Genomic DNA, 15,484 nt, shown 5'->3' on the forward strand with positions numbered 1-15,484 from the left:
GAAGAGGGCACTTGGAAACCGCCCCCTATCTCCATAGCTGTGCCGCCCAATAGAATACTTAAAAAAATATAATACATCGATTCAGGGGTTTTGGTTCCCACTGTACACATTTTATGTGTGATACATTGTATTAGAACTGTCTACCCTGTGCTGGGATTAGATGTGGTCTGGGCAAGCATGAATTGACTTGTTTATCTTATGTATTGATAGTGCTGCTATTTTGTTGAAGCTGGACAGCCTTCTCTCTATCAATTAACTAGGTACTTTCATAATGGAAATGTTTGAGAATCACACTCATGCAGTCATCAGTGAGTGGTGGTACTCAAAGCAGGGAGGGATTAGTAAAGTGACTTTACATTCAAATCTAGCGAAACTGCTAACTCCCCAAACAGAAACACCCACACACAGTAAGATGGCTCCATTATTTTGGACAACCCCCCACTGAATTATTACAATGTGTGAACCAGATGATACCGGACGTGAGCATGTAATTCAAACACCTCACTTTGACTTTTGAAAAGTTAGATTAACACAACCAGACTATTCAGTTGGAAACAAATAATAATAAAAAAAACACACACCAGGCACCAGTTTTGAGATGATTTAATTTTCACAACCCAAGAAAGAGTTGGCACTGGCCCTTTAAGCGTTCAGAATGTCACTGATTGGCCTGATTTTAAAGGACATTTAGGTTCTTCTGCTGGGGCGAGTATGTTTCAGTGAGGCTCCAGATCAGACACATACAGACACAATCTGAGAAGATACAACATGAGCACAGTTTCAGAATCCTTGGTTGGAAGTAGCAGATCTTTGTCTGCAGCCAAGCGGCACAAGAGTGTCAGGAAGAATTCCAGAAAGATTTATTCAGCCTACCAGGATCAAGACCAGGGGTGAGCAATTACCTAATTGTCCTCCCACCAATGAGTATTCGACATATGCCAAATCTAGCCACTAAGTACTACTACTGTAAGCCATTTTGTGTACTATATAAATGGATGATCTTGTTTTCCCCCATTGTATTAAACTCCTTCTCTGGTATATCTCTTCAAATAAACCAGTAGCAAGCAATAACTAAAAATAGAGGGTACATATTTACTTTGATTTGCCTCACACATTACACACGTATGGACCTCTTCTTGTGAATCGCTTACAAAATGAAAATGTTACTCTAGTAATCACGATTAAGGAGGGGGGTGCTATTCAGCCTAATTTATGAAGAGCTGTTTGCAGAAATGAGATAAATTAGTATACTGTACTTATTTAATTGTATATACACTATTGTCTCCAAATAATTGTTTTAACAGGATAAAAAGTAACATGAAGTAACAAAGTAATGCTTGCAAATTAACAAATCAGGTTAATCCAAATGCATTTATATCATTTTCAAAGCGGTCTTCTATGTGTATGAAAGTAAAATTCTGTTTGACAGTCATAAAAATTATGATGTTACAAGATTGGTGTAAAATATTTCAATCTCATTTTCTCCCTCTGCTAATGCTGAGTGGTATCACTTGGTCACATCCACAGCCGAATGGAGTTTTGTAAAATGGGTTGCTCAGTTGCTTTTCAGCACCTAACATACATACTCTATATCAGATTGCATAATGAATCAGCAGTGAATGCTTGTTGTTGGTGGTCTCAGCCATAGGCATAGATAGCACTGGGGATGGGGGCACATGTCCCCCCAACAGTTTAATTAGCACCATGATCCGTTAAGGTGACAAAAAAGGGGTACTTGAGCGGTGCTATTGTTCTTTTTCCATCGGGACAGGCATGGAGCCTGCATAGCGTATGTTGTGCTGCAACTGCTGATGCGTTTAAGTTCCACCAAAAATGTCATAATTTATACTTCTGTCGGAATTTTTGTCAACCCTCTTCCTGATGTTTGACCTCCAACTCAACAAGGAGACAAATCATACAAAAGCCAGACATACATACATACTAAGTCGGGTCCTAAAGAGCCCCTATCCAGGCTGATTTAGATGCATCCCTACTGCAACAAACCTGATTGAAATCATCAGGATCATTATCAGGCTTTTCCAAAGCTTGCTGATGAGTTGATCATTTTAATCGGGTGTGCTGTAGTAGGGCTGCACCTAAAACAGGCTCGATATGGGCTCTCGAGCACCAGACTTGGGCACCCCTGCTGTATATAGTATTAGACATTCATACATTTATTTGGGTTGACAGTCCTAATGGCCCTTCGAAGGAACCTATGACTGATGCGGCCCGCGACAACAATTAGTTTGACATCGCTGAAATAACCAAGATATGTCACTTAATTGTTCTGTGTTGTTGAGTATAGTCATAGTAATATCAGATTGAGAATCTACGCAGGAATAATAAGTGGCATTTGCTCCTATATAAACTAAGATAAATGTTGTTGTTTTTTTTATGGTGCATGCACTATAGGAACATCTGTGAGTGTGTGAGTGAGATATGAAGAAGATTAAGATTTTAATTTTTAAACATGAGATTTTTTTCCCTCCAGATTCTGGGTCGGTTTGAATAAACACAAATCGGAAGCTCAGAACTTTCCACCGCCGTGCATAGTCGTGCATGCATTCTTTCTATACATATGAATATGTTTAGTAAGTCAAAGGTGGCTTTAATTTTAAGTATTCTAGATTTTGAAAATGAATTTTCTCAAGTTAGATTGATGTAAGGAATCATAACTGTCAATATTGAACGCACGCACGCACGCACGCACGCACGCACGCACACACACGCACGCACGCATGCACGCACACACGCACACACACACACAAACAGATCCCAGAAATCCTAACAGGTATGGATTTCTCAAGTGATTTGTCACTTCTAATTTTAGTTATACACTGGACAGACATGACAGAACCAGCAGTACAGACTACAGACATGAGACTCTGAATGCCTCAAAGTGGTATTTTTAATGGAATGTTTCAAACTAACAACTGGGTATAACTCCACTCTATTCTTCTCTGCAGTTCATCTGACGAAGATGACGAAGTGGATGAACGGGTGGACAGTGATGATCCAGAGGAGATGTTCCAGAACATTCAGTATCAGAAGGAGATCATCGCCAACATTCGGACAAGACCCTGGCCAATGAGACGCAAGCTCAAAGTCTTGAAGTACTGTATGGTCTTTTTAAATTAATATCTGGGTTAAAGTTCCCAAAAGTTATTTTTTTTTTTGATAATCATAAATTGAAAATTAAAACCAATAATTTACTGTGGAAAGCCTAAAATGGCATGATGCAGCTCCTTTAACTTATATGACAATAGTTTTTGGACGATTTACACACAACCAACTAATTGTGTCTGAGGCTACTCTCTTTGAAAATGGACAAATGCAAGATAACATGTAAAACATGTTAAAACATGTAGTAATTACTAATTGATTTATCCAGGTTAATAAAACAAATAGAAATGGTTTCATTGTCAAATTTGACTAAATGTAGCTAGCAGACAGTACAAAGAGAAGCTTGAAAAGATGGAGTTTCTCAGATGTGCTGAGTATGTGCCTTTGATAGGAAGCTTTATACGGGCAGTTTGTTATTACTGCAAGTTTATTACCCCCATCGAGTATGGGAAGCAATTCTGCATTTTTACGCCCCCTTTAATCTCAGGCTGAATGTGTGGGATCACTTCCACTGCAATAATAGCTCATATATTATTCCACAACTCTGTCACATTTCCAGCCGCATTTATATCAATGTAATATTTAACCACATTTTCTTTAAGAAGAGCGCTAACCATTAACCTGCAGCCCTTATCTTATTTCCCACAGTCCTGTTTGAAATAATTGTTTTGTTATCACTGATCAATATCTAGCTACCAGCCTTCTCAGCTCGCTGTCATTACTGGGTAAATGGGTGCCCTTACAGTGGCGACTTGTGGAAAAAGCCACGCCTATTGAATTCAAGTACAGATTGAATTTAATGAGTTGTAATTTTATACATAAGCAATAATTTAAAATGACACAATTGATGAAGATGTAAAAACAAACTAAATGTAACATAATTTACTGTACATACACCGTATAAAATCCAGGCATACTAATTCCAAAACAGCACAAGCCAGGGGGAAAAGTAGCAGTTGCCAGAGTAATGGATATACGGAATAACACTATTTTTTAATTTTGTCATATATGCCTTTAGTCAGCCACATGCACGGATACGTGACAGGGCGGTCAAGATAGGTGTGATATGGCATCTGGATATTTACAGTATGTACGAATTTGAGTCCTTGTGAGAATTCTGATCCGCTGTGCAAACCAGACCACCCTGCGTATGGCAAACCCTTTCAAAATTTAACAGCACGACTCGATAAAATTTGCAGCTATCTGTAATTCAATTTTACCCAGTCAAGAAGAAAATTACAGATACTGCAACTATATTCGGATACTACAACTATATTTCTGCTATCCACAAATACCATTTCAGATATTTTTAATACATTTCACCTAAGAAAAATACTGTTACTTTTTTCAATCAATGTATGTGATTTGCCATTACAGACACATGCACTGTTGCAATTACGAATATCTGCAAATGATAGCTACAATTCCATGACATAATTCATCTCAATTCAAGATATTTACATGTTCCTTTTCAGCTAATTTACAACAGTCCTGTCCAAACTATGGCCTATGGTCATTGCTATCTACTACAGGGGGGCGGGGGACAGCATTGGAGGTGTGCTTGTGTGTGCATGCGCGTGTGTGTGTTCTCCTGGATCGTCACCTTGACGTGGTGGAGAACCTTGTGTGTTCCAATGAACCTGAGAGCAATGCCGTCCGGAGCTTAGGCTCCTGGTAGGGTCACCCATGGCGGTAAGGTCGAGGGGAAAGTTCCAGACAAAGCGCGATCCAAAAAGACCTCAACAGCAGGTGTGGCGAATGATGATGATGTCACAACAGCACTGAAGGCGGATGAAGGCTGCAAAAGAGGATGGCCTCCAGTCGTAGTGGTTCTCCATGCCATTGGAACCAGGCCCCCCTCTGCCAAGGGGCCGTGTGGTGGCTGCAGGCGCATGAGTCTCCCCACGTTACAAGACATCATGCGTAGGTGTCCTCCCGAAATTGAACCCATCCTACTTTACATCCCGGATAGAAAAAGTCCTGTGGCGACCAGGAAGTGATGACGGGAGCAGGACAGTGTAGTCTGGGAGCTGCTAGCCACAACCTGGCACACAGCCGGTGGGTAATAGATTCAGTCGTGAAGCTCTTGGACTGAGGCAGAAAGAGCTTTTCGGCAGCTGCACCCACGACTGAGCAGCCCTGTTTAGGATCCACTCAGCTCACCCCAGTAGGGGAGGGGGTTAGAAAAGGTACTCTAAAAATGAACTGCCTCGAAACTCCTGTCTGGACTACCGCATCCAGAGGGATCAGCACCACACGGCCAGAAACATAAATTACAATTCTACTTTGGAACCTCGAATGTGAGGACCCTCATGGACAACCGCCATTATCTCAAGAGAGCTTCCAGATTGACATCGCAGCGCTCTCCGAAACCCGATTAGCTGATGACAGGCAGCTGAAGGAGGAGAAAGGTGGATACACTTTCTTTTGGAAGGGAAAGCCTGCAAATGAGCCACGTATCCATGGTGTGGGCTTTGCCATAAAGAACAGCCTCATCAACCACCTCTATGAACTCCCTGTGGGTATCAATGAACGTCTAATGACCATGCGCCTGATGCTTGCAAGCAGTCAAATGGCCACCGTTATTAGTGTGTATGCTCCAACATTTGATGCACAGGATGAAGTATAGGAGACCTTCTATGCTGACCTTGACACCATCCTATTGAAAGTCCCCAAGGAGGACAAGATAATCCTACTTGGAGACTTCAATGCCAGAGTGGGACGAACCATCATCTATGGAGAGGCACGCTGGGAAGAGAAGGGTTTGGAAACATCAACTCATATGGAACACTACTGCTGACAAAGTGCTCAGAACACAACCTGGTCATCACCAACACACTTTTCCGCCAAAAGAATACATTCAAAACATCATGGATGCATCCTTGCAGTAAACACTGGCACCCCATTGCTATGTCATTGTCCGCACCAAAGACCGTTTTGACGTGCTTAACACCAGAGCAATGACCAGTGATTGCTGGACTGACCACCGCCTCATTCGCTCCATCATATCTATCCGCTTTTTGCGGAAAAGAAGGATGCAGAAAAGACAGAGCCGGCCAAAGCTTAACGTCGAGCGGCTGGGTGATACTACCTACCAACAACAGTTCCAGGCGGCTCTCAGTGCGGACCTGCCCAAGCAGTATCCAAATGATGCTGAAGAACACTGGGACAGGCTTTCCTTACCATCATGGACTCCAGCAAAAGCATCCTTGGTCAGAAAAAGCGGAAACATCAGGACTGGTACGATGAAAATGACATTGAAATCCAACACCTCATAGACATCAAGCGGCAAACTTTTATCACCTGGCAAAATAACATCAATTGCAAGATTAAAAGAGTAGTCCATGCCAAGGCAAAGGTGGCTGTCCAATCAACGGTTAGGAGGCTGGAGAACCTTTGGTGGACGAGGAAGGCTCTGGAGATCCAGCAGCTTGCTGACTCAGGAGACACCAGAGGATTCTTCGAAGCCACAAGAGCGGTATACGACCCCAGCTACCGTTCCCTAACCCCCCTTCACTCCAAGGATGGGTTCACGCTGCTGAAAGAAAAGGGAGCAATAACAAACAGGTGGAAAGAGCATTTCGAGGATCTTCTGAACAGGGACACCACGCCGGAGATGGAGGCCCTTGAAAAACTCCCTCAACAGCCCGTAATTGAGAAGATGGGAGAACCACCCAGCCTGGAAGAGGTGCAGGATGCAATTGGGAAGAACAACAAGGCGGCCGGCCCTGATGGCATCCCAGCAGAAGTCCTGAAGGAAGGCGGACCCGATCTCTTCAGACACATCCATGCCCTGCTTCTCAAAATATGGGAACAAGAGAAAATCCCTGCACAACTTAGGGATGCCCTAGTTGTCCCCATCTTTAAGAAGGGAGACAAGGCAGACTGCGGGAACTACCGTGGCATTTCTCTTCTGTCCACCACAAGCAAAGCCCTAGCTCTGCTTTTGGCTAACAGACTCACACCCCTGGCAGAAAACATCCTTCCCGAGTCTCAAAGTGGTTTCTGCCCAAACAGAGGCACCACAGACATGATTTTCATTGCTCGTCAACTCCAAGAAAAATGCAGGGAACAAGATTTACCACTATACATGACACTTCATAGACCTCACCAAAGCCTTCGACTCAGTGAACCGTCAAGCACTCTGGCTGGTTCTGGCAAAGATTGGCTGCCCAGAGAAGTACAGCCAAGCACTGAGACATGACAATATGTCAGCTGCAGTCCTCAGTGGCAGTGGAGATGAAACGGAACCCTTTGGGTTGACACAGGAGTGAAACAGGGATGTGTCATTGCTCCAACGCTGTTCTCCATCTTCATTACTGCTATCCTCCATCTCACGGGCAGACATCTTCCCCATGGACCTTAAAACTTGGGAAGATATGGCAAAAAAATAGGTTGACATGGAGAAACCTTGTCCGTGAGGGTGCTGCACTTTATAACGACGACCTCAACCATACTGCAGAAGACAAGCGCAGACTCAGAAAGGAGAGAACATCCACCAAACAGGCCCAACCCAAACCCACCACCACCACTACTTTCACCTGCCCACACTGCACAAGAACAATCGGGTCCAGGATCGGCCTCCACACTCATCTGAAGACCCACAAGGACCAAGACGGAGGACAGTCATACTCGACTACGAGTGACCGCTGATGAGTTGTAGCGGTTGGTCGTTGGTAGTAGAAGCATGTAACTGGGCCACCCTTTTTTGAAAATATATTTTTTGCAAAATAACATTGGACAGTTTAAACTACCTCTGACACAATTACCTTACTAGTGTGACAGATTATTTTGTTTTGTACATCGTTTGGCTTCTAAATGCCCAAGGGGAAACGTAACAAGAGAGATGCCCCTGCTAAAGCCTCGGTTTCAGATGAAACTTCTTTGATGAATGATGACTCCTCGGAGGAGGAGACTACAGATTGATCCACAATCAACCACAATCTGCCATTGCAAGCAGTGAAAAGTAGGATTTTGGAGACTAAAGACTGACTTGAATACTAAACTTTCCGGAAGAAACGGCAAAACGAGAGACCCGTTTTAGCAACTTGGAGTCTGGCTTGAATACATACGCTGTATTTTGACCTTAACCAGGCCATTCACCAAGTAAATTGGCGTTATAGCTTTCTGCTGGGGCAACTCTAGGGTAAGACATCTGTAATCTCCTGCATAGCAGGGGGCAACATCTCAAGTGATGCTGATGCAGTCCTCTCTGGGAGATGTTTTAGAGGTTAAGGTATATGGGTACACCTCGAGGTTTCTACTTGTAAATTCTTGTAGACACCACAATTGTAGAAAAGGCTACTAGAGGGCTGTGAGACTGACTCCTTTAAGGGGGCGGAACTTGGAGCATGAGCTGCATTGTATGTTGGAGGAGGAAAGGCGGAAAAGAAAGTAAAGACGGTGGCTATAGATTGAGAGTTCTGACTATTCATATCGTTTGTTTATTTCAGCCGAGTGCAGTTTACCCAGCTTCAGTGTGCGTAAAGAAAAACCACACACACACACGCAAGTACTCCACACACACTCAGACGTCGTCTGAAGCATCAAGTTGTACTGTGGCTGCCAATCTTATTAAAACATCAGAAAACCCAAGACCCTTTTTTGGAGTTTCTAATCGGACTCACAACAGTGATCTGGATTAAACCACCAGCACATAAACTGTCACTATTTTTCAACAATCATATTTCTCAGTGTCTGACTGGGAGTTTTTCTCAGTTTCACCAGAGCTGTTGTTTTGTGCTTGCTGACAAGTACTGGGTCGCCGAGCTGTTTCTGTTGTTCTGGTCTCACTTTCAGATGGGACTCTGGAAAGAAAACCACATGGTAGCAAAAGATGATGATAATGGGTTCTATGTCAACCTCCTTTAGGTGCTGGCTTCACAACATACAGTGGTACGTGCATTTTTTCAGGGCAACAGACATCTGCCTCCGACCGATCAGCTAACTTATGCTTGCCTTGAGATGGACATTCTGACCAACACTGTTGCCTTCTCTCAAGGTTGAATCAACCTTATGCTCGTCAAAGTAGGCTTTGTTGCGATGAGCTACTTTCTTTGAGAATCGCCATGTGGGACCACGGACGAGAGGGAATAGACAGTGGTTGAAGGAGACCAGGTGGAGGACGGTGAGATTTGTTGCTGGCACAAACTGGTCAGGCTTGTAATAAACTCCTCAATGTCCTTGCGCATTACTAGCCACAAGAATGTCTGGGCAACCAAAAACAGTGTCCGACGAACTCCCGGGTGACAGGCCACTTTGGAGGTATGTACCCACTTCAACATGGACGTAGCACATCCGGAACAAATGGCTTCCCCTCTAGAGTGCTGTCTGGAACCTAGTCCTTCCTCCAACATCTTTTCGACCTCCCACTGAAGACTGCCCACGAGACAAAGCCTCTCACGTCTCTGCTGCCATGAGCTGACTGCTGGACGTAGCACATACGGCTTCCCCTCTGGAGTGCTGTCTGGAACCTAGACTTTCCTCCACCATCTTTTCGACCTCCCACCAAAGACTGCCCACGAGACAAAGCCTCTCACGTCTCTGCTGCTCAGCTGCCGTGAGCTGATTGCCGCCGAGTTGCATGAGTTCTTCTTTAACCTCAGTGGCTCTCATCTGGAGTGGGCGTGCTGATTGCCCCGTGGTCTCCGACCTGGCAATGGTGGAGAGCCTAGGGGTAGTGGTTATGGGGGACAACTCATGCTTTCCTGCTCACTCTCTCTCCCATTCTGTCAAACGATTGTCCAATCTGATAGATAAAGCAAGCAGGTAATTGATTGTCCCCTTTTGCTGTGGCCCCAGAGACAGCCTATGAGATAGGCAATCTTGGGATAGTCGGTGGAATATAAAAATGGTTGCTGGCTGAACACTAATGAGGAATGGACGAGAAATGCACGTCAACATCCCGAATCTTGATTGGAAGGGGAGGCTGAGGAGTGTGATTCCTCTGTACTGTCCGCACAGTAACTAACATAGAGTTTAAGTTACCTATTTTTCTGGAACAGATAACTCAGAGTTTCCCTCATTTCAGGGTTAACTTACTCAGAGTTTTCATATAAACTGCTTTCTGGAATGCCCCACTGGTTCATAAGACCCTATCTGTGCTGTAGTCACACACATCTGTCGGGAGACTCGAGAAAACAGTAAAACAGCATTGATAATTACCGTATTTGCCGGTGTATTGGTCGACCTTTTTCGATCCAAAATCGACCGAAAAAAATCGACCTCGACTTATACACCGAGTCATAAAATTTAACTTCGTATTCATCGCTTCAAATGTGATGGTAACCAAGGCCGTTTCTCATGCATCTCATTGTGCGTTGCACTTAGAAAATTTGAACCGGGCGGCATGCGCGAGTGCGCGGCCCGCTGGAAGTCGAATGAGGCTCAGCGATCTCCTCCGCGGTGCTTATAAACAGCCGATCCGCTCGGCGGGGGCTATTTTCGGCCACTCGGCGCGTGCGCACGGCCTCCCGGATGTGTCGGGCGGCGTGCGCGAGTGCGCGGCCCGCTGGAAGTCGAATGAGGCTCAGCGATCTCCTCCGCGGTGCTTATAAACAGCCGATCCGCTCGGCGGGGGCTATTTTCGGGCACTCGGCGCGTGCGCACGGCCTCCCGGATGTGCCGGGCGGCGTGCGCGAGTGCGCGGCCCGCTGGAAGTCGAATGAGGCTCAGTGATCTCCTCCGCGGTGCTTAGAAACAGCCGATCCGCTCGGCGGGGGCTATTTTCGGCCACTTGGCGCGTGCGCACGGCCTCCCGGATGTGCCGGGCGGGTGCGCGAGCTCGCCGGCCGCTGGAAGTCGAATGAGGCTCCGCGATCTCCTCCGCGGTGCGTATAAACAGCCGATCCGCTCGGCGGGGGCTATTTTCGGCCACTTGGCGCGTGCGCACGGCCTCCCGGATGTGCCGGGCGGGTGCGCGAGCTCGCCGGCCGCTGGAAGTCGAATGAGGCTCCGCGATCTCCTCCGCGGTGCTTATAAAGTGCCGATCCGCTCGGCTTGGAGCTATTTCCGGCCTCCCGTTGGTGCCGGGCGGCGTGCGCGAGCTCGCCGGCCGCTGGAAGTCGAATGAGGCTCCGCGATCTCCTCCGCGGTGCTTAAAAACAGCCGCATGCGCACGGCCTCCCGGAATTTGAACACATTTCGTCAATAAATTTCGCATATTGAATTTTGAAGTTTAATATAATGCAACAATTGAGCTCGACTTATACAAAGGATATATCATAAAATCGTAGATTTCCGTCGAATTTTAGGGGGTCGACTTATACACCGAGTCGACCTGTACACCGGCAAATACGGTACTTGAGTACAGTGCGGAGGGTTCCTGGAATGATTGTATAATTTATTTGATGCACCAAAATTAGAACAACCGCACGTCAACTCTAGTTGCAGAGACAGCTGCTCTGAGAAAATTGGCATATGTTTTTTCTGCAGGGGGTGGGTCCTCATTTTGCAACGTCACAATGAGAGGACCCGGTTGTTTTCTGGGAGTGGGGGGGACAGCTGTTTAGAAAGGAGGGATATGCAGGAATACTCCAAGATGAGTGAACGGAGGAAAACACCACTTTGGCAGTGCTATAAGCTCTAAAAATTTCATTCAGCGTGATAAGGCTTTTTTAATAACCCTTCAAGGGGACTTGAACTTTATTATTGTAACAAGTTTTGTATAAACAAACAAACAAATAAAACATGGCTTGACGGATAAACCAAAGAATAAGTGAGGGAACGAATACATAAAACCGCAATTATAGGAATTCTGACATATAGGGGGTCCTCAGTCTACGACGTTGATCTGTAAATGGAATTTTGGTGTACGTCGGTACAGTAATAAAATGAAACAGTGCAGTAATAAAAAAAGAGAAAACAATTCCTTACCTTTATTCCTGTGGTTGATGATAACATATGTGAGAGAGAGAGATGACGCAACAGTCCAAAACGGCGTACGTATACTATGTGAGTTGATAACGCCATCTTCCTCGGTCCACAGCCTCTCTCGCAGTGTATTCTTCCGCCATGCGCACCAACTAGTTTCTGTGCGTGTTAGGAATCTCAAAACGCCTCACACGACGCAAAAACACTTAGGTTGAAAAAAGGCTTTATGGGATGAAATACGAAAAAATTATATATGAGACGCACATCAAACTTCGGTTTTCGACCACAATCCGTTCCAGAAGGTGGTTCGAGAAGTGAATCGTTCGAACTCCGAATCTATTTTTCCCATTACAAATAATAGAAAAAATTTAAATACGTTCCAAGACTAAAAAAAAACGCCTTTTTTAAGCATTTTTTCATTTGCGCATTTTTGTCCGATCGCGCAACTGCAGCGCACCGCCGAACGCGCAACTGCACCGCGCTGGTCGCATTATTGTGACAGAGCCGTCGCTGAAGTTTAGAAAATATTTTTAAAATCCTGATGTACTTTCCAAAATTTAAGTGGACCTCAGTGCGCAGGGAGCTTAATTTGGTCCAATCGCACGACCGCAGCGCGCCAGGCGCTCACTGTCGCATTGCTTTAAGAGCGTCTTTGTGTTTTAGGATGGCTTTACTGCTCCCACTTGCTTTCTTTGGAGGCATGATTACAAATCTCAAAGTAACGAAAATACAATAACAACGAACAAACTCAGTCGGCACCCGGGCCGCGCGGTCGGGTTTTCTCGGGTCCGCTCGGCTCATCTTGCGAGGTTTGACCTCCGAATTTTTGTTCGACAACCGAAGTAAAAAAAATCTCGAATTTTCCGTTCGAATTCCGATTTTTTCGAGAACCGGGACGTTCGAAAACCGAGGTTTGACTGTATGTCGTAAACACTAAACGTAACTTGAGGTCGTCGTAAACCGTGGACATGTCTGAATGTATATTTGGTATAGGCATTCAGACATTATTCTAGCATTATTCTTGGATGTAACAGTTGTATTTTCAAAGGCTCAATGGCCATTATTTTGTATTCCAGGCATGCCAGAGAGATAGTTCTGAAGTATGAGGGACGCCTAACAAGGACCAGGGGCTATCAGACAGCAGGAGCTGATGTATGTATACAAACTAGTATGACTTCTATCAAAACCATGTCATTTTTTTATTTCTGTAATGAAGAGCTGTACATTTGTGGTCAAAATTAACTTGCCAATGATGTGCTGCACCAAGCATTCTAAAAATGAAATCATGTGGTCACAGGCACAATCCCTGTTCAGATCAAACTTGTAAAAATAACTAGGAAGAAAACTAGAAACAGGACACAAGATCATGTTAGTTTGTTATATGCCTTGATTAACTGCCACAAAAGTGGACCTGAAGCTAAAATTGTGGACAAACTGTTTTCGTTTGAAAAAAGGTATTGAAGTGGCCCAGAAAAGAGCTGAAGACGAGGATGGATAGTGGATAATTGTCCTATTTCCTGAGTCAGCAGAAATGGCAAGGTCGTTTGTGATTGTGATGAGAGCTGTCAGTGATGTGGTGAGATTTTAAAGCTAGAGTGAAGGATCCAGCACGGAGACTAGATCCTTGTTTGAAGGCCAAAGTGGCAGGATTATGGAAGAAGGCTGAAGCAATGAGCAGTTCAATTATGCGATATAAAATAGTTATTGTTTTCTGGGTGCGCGTGTGTGAGGCGTATAGCGTGAAGCTGGCCCCCCACTCCACGCAAAATTTAAGGGAAATAGTCTGTTTCGTTTGTGCCGTGTTTGTGCTGCAGCAAAAATCAGCACATACGTAGCACAAACGAAACAGACCATTTCCCTTAAAGGACACGTATCATGGAAGATCAACTTTTTTCGCTTTTAGAATCATTCTCTTGTAATCTGGAGTATCCAGGAGTGTAGAAAAGTGTAATATAACCCTCCAGGTGCTACAGAGATACTGTTATGATCATTTTGGGGGGGTATTTTTTACTCTGTTCAGATTTCTTCATTTTCTATGACATTTTTTTATCTATTACATTACATCCGTTGAGGCGGGACAAACCAAACAAGGTAATGGGTGTTGACAAACAAAAATCCAAGTAATAAACATGGCGGATAAGCGGAAAACTGGAAACAGAAGTAGATTCTGCGATATTTTTTAACCATTTTAATACTATATATCTGCAACCAAGAACATATTTATTTTGCCATGTTTAAAACAAATCCACCTAGTTTATAACTCGGTGAGACTTTTGTAGTCCAAACAACTCAAGGATGCTGAAATGGAGAGATCAAAATGTTCAATTGTTGGATGCATCAATCCACACAATTCATTGCATCGTCCTCCAGCATCGGAACCTCAAAGAAGTGCCTGGTCAAATTTCATTTTTCAAGCAGTGTTCCCACATCTGTGGGCAAAGTCCTGCTTGTTCAAGGACGAGTGTCTCAGAATTGTTTTGTCAGTATCGAGAAGGATTCACTGAAAGACTTTGTTTCGTTGATGGTTCATTTTCTTCAATCTATGGAAACGACGGACACAGTAAAGGGGTAAGCATGAGATGACACAAAAATAATAAACTGCATTTCATTTCCATATTATTGCGTGACTATGATGCAACAGTTTTCATAGCTTTCTGCTGATTTTAGAGCTGTGCGCTCTGTTTTCACCTTATGTGGGTGTATTTTGAGTAGTTTTATCAGGAGAATTGCATCGAAGGTGCTGTATTATTCTTGGGGAACAGAATTTGTTGAATGCAATCGTTAGCTTCTCGCTAATGCTAGAATTAGCTTACTGTTAACTTGACTGCAGTGCTTGTTTACAAGACATGTTGATAAATATTGTGAGGGGATTTATTTTGTTACATGTGATCTATGTATGGACAAGTCATCTGCCGTTGACATCTCTTAATCAATCAAAAAGTTTGCTGCGTCAGTAAACGCTACCTCAGCTAAAAAACTACAAATATGTCTGACCGGAAAGGGAGGTGCATATCTGGTGTCCTGGAGGGAGTGGGATGTAAAGTATTCATTTGCATTTAAAGAGACCGCACCAAAACGGCTTGGGCTGAGCCGCACCTCAGAACAAGTATAAAAGAGGGACCTGTGATGTTATCCAAACGAGGAATTCAGACAAAAGCATCATTGTTCCACTTTATATAAGTTACAACTAAATGAGTAAAACTTAAAACGGAAGAATTTATAAACGTGATACGTAAGCTTTAAAATTTGCGTGTGGTGGGGGAGCCACCGTCACGCAGGTCATGCAAGTGTACGGTCTTAATGCCTAAAAAAAAAGAAAATTACATCAAATAGTTATTTTACAGGGGTGGAATGGTGGTTGACTGGTTAGCACGCTGCCTCACAGTCCAGAGGTTTTGGGTTTTGCCCTCTTATGTGGAGTTTGCATGTGCTCCTCCCTCTCCCTACTCCAAATTGCCCATTGGAGTGAATGTAACTGCGGATGGTTGTT

General features: G+C 44.3%; 1 protein-coding gene across 2 annotated transcripts in view; it reads left to right on the plus strand.

Moving 5' to 3' along the window:
• The first annotated feature begins 669 nt into the window (after positions 1 to 669).
• LOC125966882 (transmembrane channel-like protein 3) overlaps positions 670 to 15,484 on the plus strand; it is a 96,607-nt gene continuing 81,792 nt past the window's right edge. Inside the window, exons 1-3 of one of the 2 annotated variants that reach the window (XM_049717397.2) lie at positions 670 to 890; positions 2,967 to 3,113; positions 13,071 to 13,146. In XM_049717397.2, coding sequence (XP_049573354.1) covers positions 769 to 890; positions 2,967 to 3,113; positions 13,071 to 13,146 — 345 coding nt within the window. In that variant the 5' untranslated portion in view covers positions 670 to 768. The remainder of the gene's footprint in view (positions 891 to 2,966; positions 3,114 to 13,070; positions 13,147 to 15,484) is intronic. The other variant, XM_049717395.2, reaches the window with a different exon arrangement.

The sequence above is a fragment of the Syngnathus scovelli genome, chromosome 4 (assembly GCF_024217435.2).
Source record: "Syngnathus scovelli strain Florida chromosome 4, RoL_Ssco_1.2, whole genome shotgun sequence".
Lineage (NCBI taxonomy): Eukaryota > Metazoa > Chordata > Actinopteri > Syngnathiformes > Syngnathidae > Syngnathus > Syngnathus scovelli.